This window comes from Aedes aegypti, chromosome 2 (genome assembly GCF_002204515.2).
Source record: "Aedes aegypti strain LVP_AGWG chromosome 2, AaegL5.0 Primary Assembly, whole genome shotgun sequence".
NCBI classification, from domain to species: Eukaryota; Metazoa; Arthropoda; class Insecta; order Diptera; family Culicidae; genus Aedes; species Aedes aegypti.
Window position 1 is genome coordinate 276,431,446 of NC_035108.1, and position 13,929 is coordinate 276,445,374.

The 13,929-nt window shown below is 38.5% G+C and overlaps 1 protein-coding gene across 5 annotated transcripts in view; it reads left to right on the forward strand.

The window, feature by feature from the left end:
* Positions 1–13,929, forward strand: part of LOC5572662 (nuclear receptor-binding protein homolog) — a 217,890-nt gene that overhangs the window by 70,331 nt on the left and 133,630 nt on the right. For all 5 annotated transcript variants that reach the window (XM_021845141.1, XM_021845140.1, XM_021845143.1 and 2 more), the window contains exon 3: positions 11,088–11,298. In XM_021845141.1, the coding sequence (XP_021700833.1) occupies positions 11,164–11,298 (135 nt within the window). In that variant the 5' untranslated portion in view covers positions 11,088–11,163. The remainder of the gene's footprint in view (positions 1–11,087; positions 11,299–13,929) is intronic.

Below are 13,929 nucleotides of genomic sequence, written 5' to 3' on the forward strand. Positions count from 1 at the left end.
ATTTTGCTTAATGTTTTCAAGGATGCCTCCATAAAATCCTGCCGGATTTTATACAGGAATTCAATTGATTTTTTCTATCTTTCTCAATTCGAAAAATCAGGAAAAGAAATTTTTCAAAGATCCTCGCAAGAGTTTATCAGAAATTTCTACAGAAGTTTCATCACCGATTACTTAAGCCATAGGTTCAGGGGTTTCTCCAAAAATGTCCTTGACAATTCCCTGGAAAATTCCTGACTAATATTTTTTGAGAACTTGCTTGGGGAATTTCCCAAAGAATTTCTGCTGACCTTTCTGGAGAAATCGAAGGAGGAATTTCTGAGATTACTTTTAAAAGTATCCTTAGATAAATTCTCGGTTGAAATCTTCGGGAAAAAACTAAAGTAAGTCCTTAGAAGTAAATGAAGTCATCTGAAGAAATAATTGCTGGAGTTCTTGAAAATGTCCTTAACGGAAATCTTGAATTAAATCCCATTTCTCTTGGGAAAATTGTGAAAGAATCTTTGGAGAAATTCATGTTGAAAGCTCCTAAGTAATTTCTGGGGTTATCCTTGAAATATTCCAGGTTGACTTCTTAAGTTGAGTTTGAATTTGATTGGCCACCCGTGGTTGCTACTCCAGTGTCGTCGGATCAGCTGCACTTACACAAAGAACCAACCAGATGACTGCTTGGGACTAACAGACACCCTCAGTGTATAAGTGCTGGTGATCTTCTATTTTTAGCCTGACACGTCAAAATGCAGACCAATGAGGGGCAGGGGGAGGAATTGATGATCCATTAAACCGGATATAGGGGTAATAAATTTATGGCAGATAGGCCTGCTGTTTGATTAACACACTGCCTATGTATCAGGCCTAAGGAAAGGCGTGCTATAGGATGGAATAATGGAAGCGTAGAGAGACGGTTTTTTTGTCCGTCTCTGGTTGTAGCAAATGCTCTGAACTGTGATGTATTAAGAGTGAAAGATAGAAGCATGGGAAAGATACAACTACAATGTAAGAGGAAAGAGACGGGCCTGGGATTGAGCCCATGACCTTCTGCTTCATAAGCAGAAACGGTAGCCATTGGACCATCATCCCGTCAATATTCCAGGTTGACTTCTTAAAGGTATTCATAGAAAAATGTCTGGTCGGATTTTCTGCATATTATGGAATCTTTTATCTCCTGATTTCTGTTTATGATTTTTTATCCTGTTTGGTCTTTTTTAGTTTCCTTACGTTATCGTTTTGGTCTCTATTTTCAAGAATAAGGTCTCTAAAGTTCCTACTTCAAGAGCACTCAAATGCTACCAGCCCTGTAAGAGTAAATCTAATAATTTTCAAAATTATACCCAGATCAAAGGGACAAGTGAAGTAAAGAAGCAAAAGGTGTCGCCAATCGTGGTCAGCATATCTGAATTTGCTGAATTTAGGCACGAGATCTTGAACTGCATTAATGATTGTTTCAGAGTAGCAAAGAAAACAAACTGCTGCGTTTTGTCAGAAACACTTGAGGAACTACAAATATCCTGAACAATAGGCATAAATTAAACATTTAAAATGAAGAAGGAACTTCAAAGAGCACCAGTTCAGAGAACCAAATTCGATCACGCTAAAAACGATGTATTGGAAATTCCCGGTCCATTTAATCAGAATGAAAAAGAGAAGCAAATCTGTCAAACGTTGGAAGGTATTTCCTAAGAACTTTAGCAAATGTGATCTAAACAATATGAAAGCTTTGGAAATGATTTAGTCCTTGTTCATGTGACATGGGTACATTTCCGGGAGATTTGATATAAATTTTAGAACAAATTGCGGAAGTAATAACAAATCTAGCTTTTGGGATCCTCACAACTAATAAATTGTTATTTCGAATGGTGCTTCTTAAGCCAATGTCATTGCGGGTACACAAAACTTCAAATCAGCCCGCAAAATAACCCTGTTTCTGGTTATTATTAGTATTATCGAGATTTTCAGCCATAGGCTGGTTCATCTCCTATTTCAGTCTGCTTCTGATGTTGATTTCTTATATGAACAATTGCAAATGTTAAAAACCGCAAATATGACTGAAGCAGTACTAATAAATTGTTTGAATATTTTCAATTGGGCTGCTTTGAACGGTAAAGAAAAGAATTTTAAAATTTTAGAAAAGTAACGTACATATTGCAATCATTTCTGAAACCTCATTAAAAACATTTGAAAACTGGATCCACGCTTTTTCGTATACTGTAATGATAGCCTAGATGGAGCATGTGGGGGAATTTCTATCATTATTAATAGGGGTATAAAACATCAACTTTTTTCGTCATTTGAAAAAAAAGTTTTTGAAACTCTGGGTGTTTATATTGAAACACAGCTTTGTAAAACAACTTTCATATTTGTCTGACAGAGCAAATCGGTAATAGAAGCTAAATTTAATAGTGTTATCTAACATAAAAATGTTTGAAATTTTACCAATAAAGGAATCAAAAATGCTGCATGGTTACCAACTAGGAAGACCCCATGGGGAATTCTCCCTACTGTCTTTCTCCCTTTAAAGTGAAAACAATGTAAGCAACAACCCAATTACATCCATAACGAAGCAACTTTGTCACTGCTGTGCTGCTGCTACTTACTTAGTCGGGGACTGGTCTTAATCGTAGAACAACGAAATATGTGCCATAAGTCGGACTACAATATAACTACTTGCCATTGTTGGAAGATAGCCAATGCTCATTAACACCGTGTAAGCTATACCGGTTCGTTTCGAGTATAAAGTGAAAATGTCACAGGCAATATTGTGCTACTTAAGTAATGCAACACAGTTTGGCCATCGCTTAAACTTTTTTCTGGGATTATGTCCCAACTGAGACAAAGCCTGCTTCATATCTTAAACCTTCCCTTCCACAGTTATTAACTAGATCTTTAACTTCCATTTGATCATTTTAACATTTGTAGAGTAATACGGGGCAAACGCAACTGCTGTCTTGAAAACAAGTTGTACTTCAACATATCATATTTAAAACGTAGAACTAGACTTTTGCAAGTTTTGTTTGTAGTTTAAGAAATATAATATTCACAAAAAAATGAAACCCCTAATGAAATACTATACCATTTCATTCCACTAGAGTTTGAACCCTTTGACAGATACACGTATTTCGACTCCAACTGTAAGACCGTCTTCAGTGTCGTGTACTATACTCGACAAGTTATTCTTTTCGACATGCGTCATCAATTACCCCCACTGTAACATCTCAACGTCAGATGATCACAGCCAACAAGTCACATTCATTGAGACTTGATTCGCCGAATACCTGTGTCATCAACCTGTTTCACCTGTCTCTCAAACAATGCACCTTCGCGAAATCCTTGACAAATACGCCACGCATTCGTCAAAACATTTGCAGCACTCTCTCTGTTGTGACGCATCAGCCAACGGTAATCGTCGTCCGATGATAATTTAATCCTGCTCGGCCAATGTGATTTATTCGTGCCTCCATTCCCTGGCTCCGTTCGAGCTTAAGCGAGCATCGTCAAACAGCAGCGTCGCCATCGCTTTATCATTAAATAAGCATTACCAACAGAACGGCAGCCCATGCAATTGCGACGCCACTTGTATGTGACCCAAGGTAAATTGCATTCTCGCGTTGACACCCTCCAGCAATTGTTGGAATTGATTACCCGTGAAAAAATATCCAAAACCCAGATCTGAACACACGCCCAATCGCTGACCAAAGAACGTGATGAGTTTGATTTGTCAAGAGCCAAGTTATCGTTAGATTGCTGGTAGCTCTCTTTTCTGATCACGCAATTTGAGGGGCCCTTCGTCTTTGCAGTTGCGATGACTGACTCGTAATTACCCCTAAAGTGTTCATCACCTCAAACGTGCTACAAATTGACATGTGAAACCAATGAAAGTTTGGGTTTTTGAACAAAAACTATCATCGGTTATCTCCAACACAGGGCTAGTAGCAGGTCTCTTTTCAGAGACTTGATCACTGTTTCAATACAAATATTTGAGAAGTGTCTTCACAGAAGGAAACTTTCTGCAGTGGAAAATTCTAGACGCTCTAAAGAAACCTTCATAAAATCTGTTGCTACCTTCCTGCATGCTCCAGATTTTTTCTTAAATTCAGCTTCAGGAGTTCTTCGAGTGATTTCTCCATATAACTCAAGGACTCCTTCAGAGATTACTCAACTCCTTTTAAGATTCCTTCACCAAATTTCAAAGGAATCTGCCCAGATATTCCTGCAGCGATTATTCAAGGATTTTCAGAAACTTATTCAGAATTTGCTTCTCGAAATACTTGACCATTCTCATGCTACTACCTCCTGTAATTTCCACAGGGATTACTCTTGTTTCTCCCAGGAACTATTCCAGGATTTCCTCCGGAGAGTTTTGCAGTAACTCTTCCGCAGATTTTTTTCAGTTGTTACGCTAGGATTTCAAAGAATCCTATGAACGTTCTTGCAAGAAAATCAACAAAGATTTCGTCTATAATTTTTTCAGAGTTTCGTATAAGGATACTACAGCTATTAATCCTGTTATTCCTCCGACCTTTCTTCAGAGATTCCGTTCTGTATTTTTTTAAAGATTCTTTCAGAAATTATTGCTAAATATTATTCAGGGATTCGATTCATTACTATTTTCAATAATTAATCTGGCAATTTATCTCGAAAAATCGTCCAAGACTTCTTCAAGCTTCCAGACGCTCTCAAGAGGGTTTCCAGGAATTTCTACCATAGTTTCATCAGATACCACGTTAGAAATGCTGGATTTTTCCCCTGCAGACATACGAAAGGTCTGCAAAATGGTGACTCGACGGATTCCTCACAAGTCCTACCTCATGCTTCCACGGGTCGACGTATGACAAATGACCGCCAATTAAGACTTGCGTGCTCAGCTGGTAGTGCAGCCTGGGTCCTGTTGTTCTTCTGATTTCAGCTAGATTAAGGAGGTGCGTCCACTGAGCATCTGTTCACCAAGAAGGTGCGGCTCAAACAGCGCCTAACTGGCATCTAGCGGCTGAATAAGAAATACTCTTGCCCAGAAGCTACGCCTAAAATGGCAGCCCCATCACAGCGGATAAGAAACCTTAGGCTAACAATCTACTGTCTCCGAAACTTCAAAATAATTTCAAAAAACCGACAGAGAAAGATTGCGAACTGATTTAACGGCAACGACTTTTAGCGGGAAACAACGGACACGAATTGGAACATAGAACGTACTAACGATAGCCCAGCAAGGTGAACTGGCACAACTCGCCAACGAAGCGCGTCGCATGAAGCTCGAAATCCTAGGACTGAACGAAGACCGTTGGCCAAACTATGGAGAACACATAATACCATCGGGACAGATTCTGCTATATCTTGGCCTGCGAACTCGCTTCTCGGCACCGTGGAGTTGGCTTTCTACTTAGCGCCTACGCTTATGAAGTGGAAGCCTATAAATGAGAGAACAATCATCGCCAGATTCAGAACACAGGTTCGAAACCTTACCATCTGGGATGCCAAGTCCATTTTTCAAAAATCTGGAAGATTTTGAAAATTTGTCTGGAAAAGTCTGGATCGCCTCTGTCATATATGGAGAACCTGGCAAATTATTTACAAAACCTTACAAATTCATTTAAAATTTTATCTGGATATTCCAGATTTTTGTAAAATGGGGCCTCCAAAATCTGGAATATTTCAGACAAATCTGGAAGGTTGATAACGCTGCTTACCATAGTCCAATGTTATGCGCCAACCGATGCTGCCGAATTGCAGGACAAAGAGAACTATTACAGTAAACTCCATGCTGTCGTGGATGAGATTCCAAAGCGTGATATCAAGATCTACATGGGCGACTTCAATGCGAAGATCGGATCCGACAACTCGAGCTATGATCCCGTCATGGGACGCCATGGTCTCGGAGAAATATGCGAAAACGGTGAGCTGTTGGCAGAGTTTTGTGACAATAACGACATGGTGGTCGTCCGGTTCACAAAGTCCCGTGGGTCTCCAGTGACGACTTTACTGAAAATCAAATCGACCACAGCTGTATCGGCCGAAAGTGGAAATGGAACCTTCTTGATGTGCGAAATAAACGTAACGCTGACATCGCATCCGACCATCGGCGAGGTGTGCCTTAGGCCGTCCCTTATTTTTCGAAAATGCGAAATGTTATAAGTTCGTCATTGTAAAAGTGCTCGTTTTGGTAAGAAAAAAAATCAGGTAAAAATTTGAAGTCCGTACGTGGACGCTAAGTGGTCCCCCAACGACCCTAAAGGTATTAGGTGTAGATGACCCCCGTGCGCGAAATCGAGCTCGCTGCTCTAGTGTACGCAACATGAGTACGAAAAGCATCGAAATTGACGAGATCTTGGTAGGCGCCATTGACCGTGAACAAAACTGTGGGCTGCTGTGGCAGCCTATTACTAATGGAGCACTTAAATGACCTCGATTTGGCTGTTGATATTGCTATCCTAACTCAACGGCGCTCTGATATGCAGAGTAAGCTCGACGACGGGTAGATCACCTTTTCGAGGTGCGCTACGAGGTAAGATCTACCGTATTGTACACTTGTTGTAGCTGTTCTTGTTAATACTTATAAGTTACGGTCGGAATAGTATAAGCGAGTAACAAGCCACTAAGACCCACCTATTTGTCCTAGATGATGAGGAGGTAGAAGTGGAATAATGACTCAATCAGGGACTGAGGCTGGGTTTAATTCATGAGACAAATTATTTCCGAGTTCAAGTGCTTATATTTCGATATCTAGGAGGTAAACGATTCCGAATCAGTGGAGTAGCAGACTTCCTACCTTCTAAAATAAGTTTCTTGTTACAAGGAATCTAAATGTCTAATGCGATGAAACCTGTTCACAGTTACAAAAAACAATGTTGAAACTTATAAGTAGAAGCAATAATTTGATACGCTAGAGTACCGATGCATGGTCAAAATCAGTAGAGTAAGGTGGGGCAAAAGTTCGATCAAATCAAAGTATAATCAAAGTTTCCAGGAAAACAATAGCAGTAGAAAAAAAAACAAAAACCATACAGTGAACCTTCAACATATTGGCTATAATTTTGCTGAACAAACTTGTGTCAAAATATTTACCCATTTCTAGTTATAACAGTTTCAAAATTGATTGTCTTAAACGAACTTTTGCCCCACCTGTGGGGCAAGAGTTCGAATCTAGTGTAGGGCACAAGTTCGCTGGCTAAAACACAAGATATCGATACTTTTATGACAGGCATACTTCATACCAGTTGAAATCTTAAGTTTGTCGAAAAATACACACTAAATTTTCATCAAAAAAAAAATACCCAAAACAGGGTTAATTGTAATATACTCAAAAAAAGCAGTTTTTCGTAAAACTAAGTGAAGTTGCCCCACTATGGGCTAAAAATTGTTTCCAAGCATTTATGCAAAAACTAATACACCTCAAAGCATCCTTATGATAGGCCTAGAAACGCCCTTACATAAAATATTCAAAAAGATTTTATCTTCATTTGGTTCCATGCAACGAAAGTTTGACCAAAAATTACAATATTCACGTCAAAAAACTCAATCTCAATATTCACGTCAACCAAATCTTTTGGAGTGAAAGTCTCTTACTTGAATAGAATTCGAGTCACCATGACATTTTTAAATTTTTAATTGAGCTAGAAATCTTAAAAAGAAACTCTGGCCCCACTCGACCTTTTCCCCACTTTACTCTATTATTCAACCAGGCTTAGTGGCCGAACCTGATTGAGGGGCGCGCTTTTGTGAGTTTATTGGTGACAAACTTTTTTCTCCAAAAGATATAAATAGCGGTATCTTTTTCTAAAGAGGCTCTATGCAATATGGTAAAAAATGATAATTGTATTAAAAACAACTAGTTCATTATTTCTCAATAGTAGTGGAGTAGAACGACATGCACTAAACAAAGGGCACGGGTATACCACAAAAGATCAAAGAAAACTGGTCGCAGTGGTTCATCCCGAACAGAAACAGAAAGCTCGACGATTTTGTCGAACGTTCCTCAGCGGCAGATCTCAACATCAACGTCAACAAGACCTAATTGTTGGATATAAACACGGCCAGCCCTTCCAGCTTTACAGTAGCCGGGCAGAGAGTGGAGAACGTCGAAAACTTCCAACATCTTGGTAGCCAATTGGCGTCTGACGGCGGTACAAAGATCGACATAGGTGCACGGATCAAGAAGGCGAGGGCTGCTTTTACGAGTTTGAGTAATGTTCGAAATTATTAATTATTTTATTTGACATTTGTTACAATGTTTCAACATCGGTTGTTGTATGTAACTCATTAGTACTATACCAGAGAGGAAGCTTCAGAATCATTTTCAAAATTTTATTTTGAATTCTCTGTAGAGCTTTCCTCCTGGTATTACAACAGCTAGTCCATATTGGTACTGCACACAACATGGCTGGTCTGAAAATTTGTTTGAATATCAAAAACTTGTTCTTAAGACTTCTTTTAATAAGTTGATAGAGACATTTTACATATTTGTTACATTTGGCTTGAATGCCCTCAATGTGATTTTTGAAAGTTAAATTCTTATCTAGCATGAGCCCTAGATACTTAACTTCATCTGACCAATTTATTGGAATTCCTCTCATCGTGACAACATGTCTACTTGAAGGTTTCAAATAAAGAGCTTTTGGTTTATGCAGGAATATAATTAGTTGAGTTTTGGAAGCATTAGGAGAAATCTTCCATTTTTGCAAGTATGAGAAAAAATATCCAAACATTGTTGCAATCTACTACAGATGACACGCGGCTTCGTCCTTTGGCGGAGAGGCCAGTGTCATCAGCAAGCAAAGATTTTTGACATCCCTGAGGTAACTCAGGTAAGTCAGATGTGAAAATATTGTATAATATTGGCCACAAAATGCTGCCTTGAGGAACACCAGCTCTTACAGGCAGTCTTTCAGATCTGGAGTTCTGATAATTAACCTGAAGTGTACGATTTGAATGAAAACTTTGAATTATTCTATCAATGTATGTTGGAAAATTGAAGTTTTTTCAATTTTACGATAAAGCCTTAATGCTAAACACTGTCGAATGCTTTTTCTATGTCTAAAAGAGCAAGACCAGTAGAATAGCCTTCAGATTTTTTGGAAAGGATACATCATTCTGTTCAAAATGACCTTTTCAAAAAGTTTACTGATGGAGGAAAGCAAACCGATTGGACGATAGCTAGAAGCTTCTGCAGGATTTTTGTCTGGTTTTAAAATTGGAATAACCTTAGCATTTTTCCATTTGTCAGGAAAATATGCTAATTGAGAACATTTGTTAACGTTCCTAAGTTGTTCAAAAACAGTTACGTTTAAGGTGTTCGGGTCATATTGACCCGGATTTGACATATAAATTTCGCAGCCGTTTTTTTCACCAAATATATATGTTTTTGTACTCAAAATATATCAACTAAGAATGATAAGCTACTTTTTGGAAGTTTCTAAAAAATTCCATCATCGTCAGGAGCTTTCATATTTTTTGATTTTTTAAATAATAATTCTCACTTCTTCCTAATCAGTCTCCCAGGAATTTTCGGAAACGTTCTCTTGATTTTAAATTGGACTAGTAAGTGCTAAATTAAAATTGTGCGTGCTTTCAAACTGCATAGCAAGTTTTTGAGCCTATTCACAATTACTTAGTAATAGTTTGTTTTCGCTTAGGGAATTATCTAGGAAGCCCTACCATAATCCTTCCAGGAGTTCCCAAGCCGATTTTGTCAGTATTTTTTTTCGCCATTTTTATATGGATAAGTTTGAGAAATTATTCACTGTGTCTCCCATAAATTAATTCCTCCAAAAATTCCTCCAGGGTTTCATCCAGAAAAAAATATTAGGAACTTTTAAAAATAACATCGATAAAGAGAAATCTATCACTGCAGTTACGTCCCTATGATACTGCACGCAGCCCAGATAGCCGTAGTGGTAAGCGCACAGCTATTCAGCAAGAACAATCTGAGGGTCGTATAGGTCAAGGATCTTTTCGTAAAATTACTTAGATGTCTGATTTGAAAACGGTCTTCGGCAATGTTGTAGCTGATGAATGTATCTCACAGTATCAACGTAACTCTAATCCCCAAGAGCACATGGGCAAACACTATGACCGATTGAGTCAATTGATTGCTTTTCCCATAGCAATTCCTGTATAAACTTTGAGGGACTTGTGCAGTCTCAGTTTTCATCCAAATGAGCTCAAATTTTGGAAGGACACTCAAAATTTGATCTGGAAATAAATGAGCGATGTTAAGAAAAAACATTTTTTTGAACCACTCTAATATCTACCCAAATTGTTAATTTCTACACACACCAGTGGCCAAACTTTGGGGCTTCTTATCATCTGACCGCAAGTTTTTCGTTTTATATTTTGCAATTTGGAAATTCCTCACTTTTTTTCGTCGATGGACGTGGCATTCATTTGTAGCGGATCGATATGAGCGTTTTCGTTTACTCGATGGAACAAGTCTTGCCTTTTGCTTTTGTATTACGTTTTGTCTGAGCCCATTTTAGTCAGCCAATCATTTTTGGTCGATCAATTTTCTCCATCCACCCATCCCTTAAACAGGGAACCGCTCTATAATCAGTGTACTCTTTAGTCGAATAAACCAGGCGCAAACGTGCCAAAATAACGACGTCAGTTGACCGTGTTGATACCACGAGCGTTATTGTTACTATATACTCCATGCAACGATATTTAACCTGACTTGCTCAAAAACCTGGAGCAAAATTTTAGTTGGCTTTATTGATGTTAAATTCTTCTTCACATTACGCCCCATTGGGACAGAATCTACTCATCACACTAGTGTTCAATGAGCTCTTCCACAGTTATTACTGAGAGCTTTCTTCACCAAAAATGATTTTTTCGCATTCGCATAGCGTGTGGCAGGTACGACGATACTCTATGCCCATGGAAGTCAACGAAATTTTCGTTACAAAAAGATCCTGGACCGACCGGGAATCGAACCCGGGCACCTTCAGCATGGTTTTACTTTGTAGCAGTGGACGTTGGACAGAACTGTTATTCTACATCAAAAACTTCAAATCTTCGATATCATCCATTGCACGTTAACAAACATCTACAAATTCCTTTCGTAAAAACTCATTTCTATTTTTTATCTTCGTTTCCACCCGCAGATACTAACTGAAATATCCTCGACACTCGGGCCGAGGTCGACCGGACTGATTTCCACCCAGTAGCTGCTATTCTGCCATGCCGGGTAGCCGTTCCAGTAATAACGATACCGAGCACAATAAGTCCCCTAGAGAGAGCGGTGAGGATTCGGAGGATGAAAGTGAAATTCTAGAGGAAAGCCCGTGCGGAAGATGGCTCAAGCGGAAAGAAGAGGTTAGTCAAGTCGGAGGCTGTGGTTTAGAAATGTGGTTTTGCTTTCTTTTGAACGAAAGGGTGCCTAATTTTGAATATAATCAGTATGTTGGATTGAATTGATCCCTTCAGCAACATTCTTAATTATAGTTCGAAAAATAAGTTTACATTTCAGTAATAACGTATTTTAAACATATTTGAAAATGTCTGTATTGTAATTTTCATATAAACCTACATTGGCCACCATTAAATTCTAATCGAAAATGCTGTAAATTTCACAGATCACTATTTTTATCGTAAGGATGGTAAAAAAGATATGGAAGATTAGATTTTCAAACTTTTTTGAATATTGATCGCACTGTTGCTACTGCAAGCATTCGCCAAGCTCTTGTGAAAACTCAGTTAAAAATATTGCGAAAATAATTAAAGATCTCATTAGATATGCCAAAGTCCTATCAACATTCATTGTATCAACCAATTAAAACTATGATTCACTAATCGTATTCCTTCAATTGCTGACCTACCAATTAAGTGACCACGTACGTCTCATTTTTTTATTGTCCGCCTAGTTATAATTCGCACTTTCGTCGTATGTGCAGGTCGCTTGCCTCATACATATGTAACTGACCATTTAATGTACGCTCTCGTTCCAACTTATTAGCACCAATTATGAGTGCCACAAAGCGCCCGGAGAGTTACCGAAACCGGGAGGGTCGACTTCGCCAGAACATTGAATCCGCTAGCAGTGTGTGACGTCAGCAAACATATCCATAAGAACTTCACGGCAATCTTCTTGACGACGATTCATTTCCATTCGCCTCGTGTAATGATCCATGAATTACGAGAGATAGCACAAGCAGCGAATAGCAAGAAGCAATAAAATTAAAACGTGTCGCCGTTTTTTGCCTAGTTTGACGTTCTGAACAGCGTAGAAAGTGGATGGCTCTTTGGGCGAAAGAAAAAAAAAATGCGCAACAAAGACATAAAATTATGACACAATGTCGAATGGATTGAAACGTCCAAGCGCGAGATGTTGCCCGCCTCTTGTTCGACAGAACTTGCGAAGCTAGTTAGGGCTGGCAGGTCGCTATTTTTAGCTAGGTGTGAGAGGACAGCATACATGCAAAACAGCCGCTCGAAGTCTTTAGGTTTATGCATCCATTGGCCGTTGGTGTTGTTTCGGAATATTTTATACGCAGCAGCATTAGAGACTTCGTGCAAAAACTCTAGAGAGCGGGAACGGGAACTGCTACAGATACCAAGCTGACAAACTGGTCTGACGAACGGCAAGTGTCGTAGACCTTTTCTAAGGTTCTGACTGGTCCGGGTGTCGTTGGGTGGAAATTTGAATGACACTTTGGCGACTTGCATCGCTTACGTCGTGGTGTGTCAGCTCAGCATCTCCCATCACACTTCGACATAACAACAGTTCAGTTGATGTACCGAAAAATAGGTGACATACTTTTTACATAGTTTTTGAGTTTTAAAATAACCAAAAAAAAAAATATTTTTTATTACTTTACCGTGTAAAAGTTTGAGATCACCCCCTAGAACCATACAAAAGAGTTAATATATCTATAACTATGCGTCTGATTGAAACTCTCTATAACTTATTCGAAAGACAATGATTTGAAGTGCACATTTTAGCAGCTCTCATATTATTGATCAATAACGGTGCCGGCCAAGTCTTTACAGTCAGTTGAGGAAGGAATGTTAGTGTTTAATGATTGCTGCTTCCAAAAATACCGAGAATACCTGCATCTCCATAATCAAACAAAAGGAAAAAGATCAGGAGTCACCTGTAAATGAGGGGGAAAATACGACTCTTACTCGAGACTAGCTTTGCATCTTTGTCTCGCAGTGAAAATTTTTTTCTTAGAAGATTTAAAAAACATACGTTGACATTCATCATGTCGAACTTTTCAAAGCTTATTCTAGAAATGACGAAAAAAGAAAGGTAGGGAAAATGTACTGGCTATGGCTATAGTGGTTTCTTATTTGGTCATATGCCATTTAGTCATAACTTTCACATTTTGAATGTTTAAACATCAACATATATTTGATATCAAACAAACAAAAGATAAAAAAAAAACAATTAAATTATCGTCATGTATGATAATTTAATAATCCGGTACACCTTCCCTATGTCTATGTTGAAATTATATGAAACAGAAATAAGATTTTTTTGTTGACACTTCTAGTGACGAACCATCCATAGTTTGTTTGAAAATTTCGTAAACGTAACATTACTACGATAAAAATGTTTTATCATAAGCATGAAACGAGCTCACCAGTGGGCATTCCATCCTCGACTGAATATGAATATGTTTTCGCACGTGGAACGTGAACCGGACACGATTTATTCTGATTCTGTCGCTTGCAACAGAATCAAAAGAGAATAAACCCATCAAACGCGGAAACTGAGAGAAAACAATCCACTCCGGCGTCGCAACGAACGAACTCACTTTTCAGGCTTTGCAAATTGCTATTTTTTTTTGTTAATTTTCTTAGCATTGCATAGACGAACAATTTAAATTAATGTAAATCTCTTCTAACGGAAGGTCTCTTAAATCTCTTTTTTAATGAAAATAGTGTCTAAAGTCACTATTTTCCTTGCAGTGAATTCTTATTCAAAATAGCTAACCCCGAATG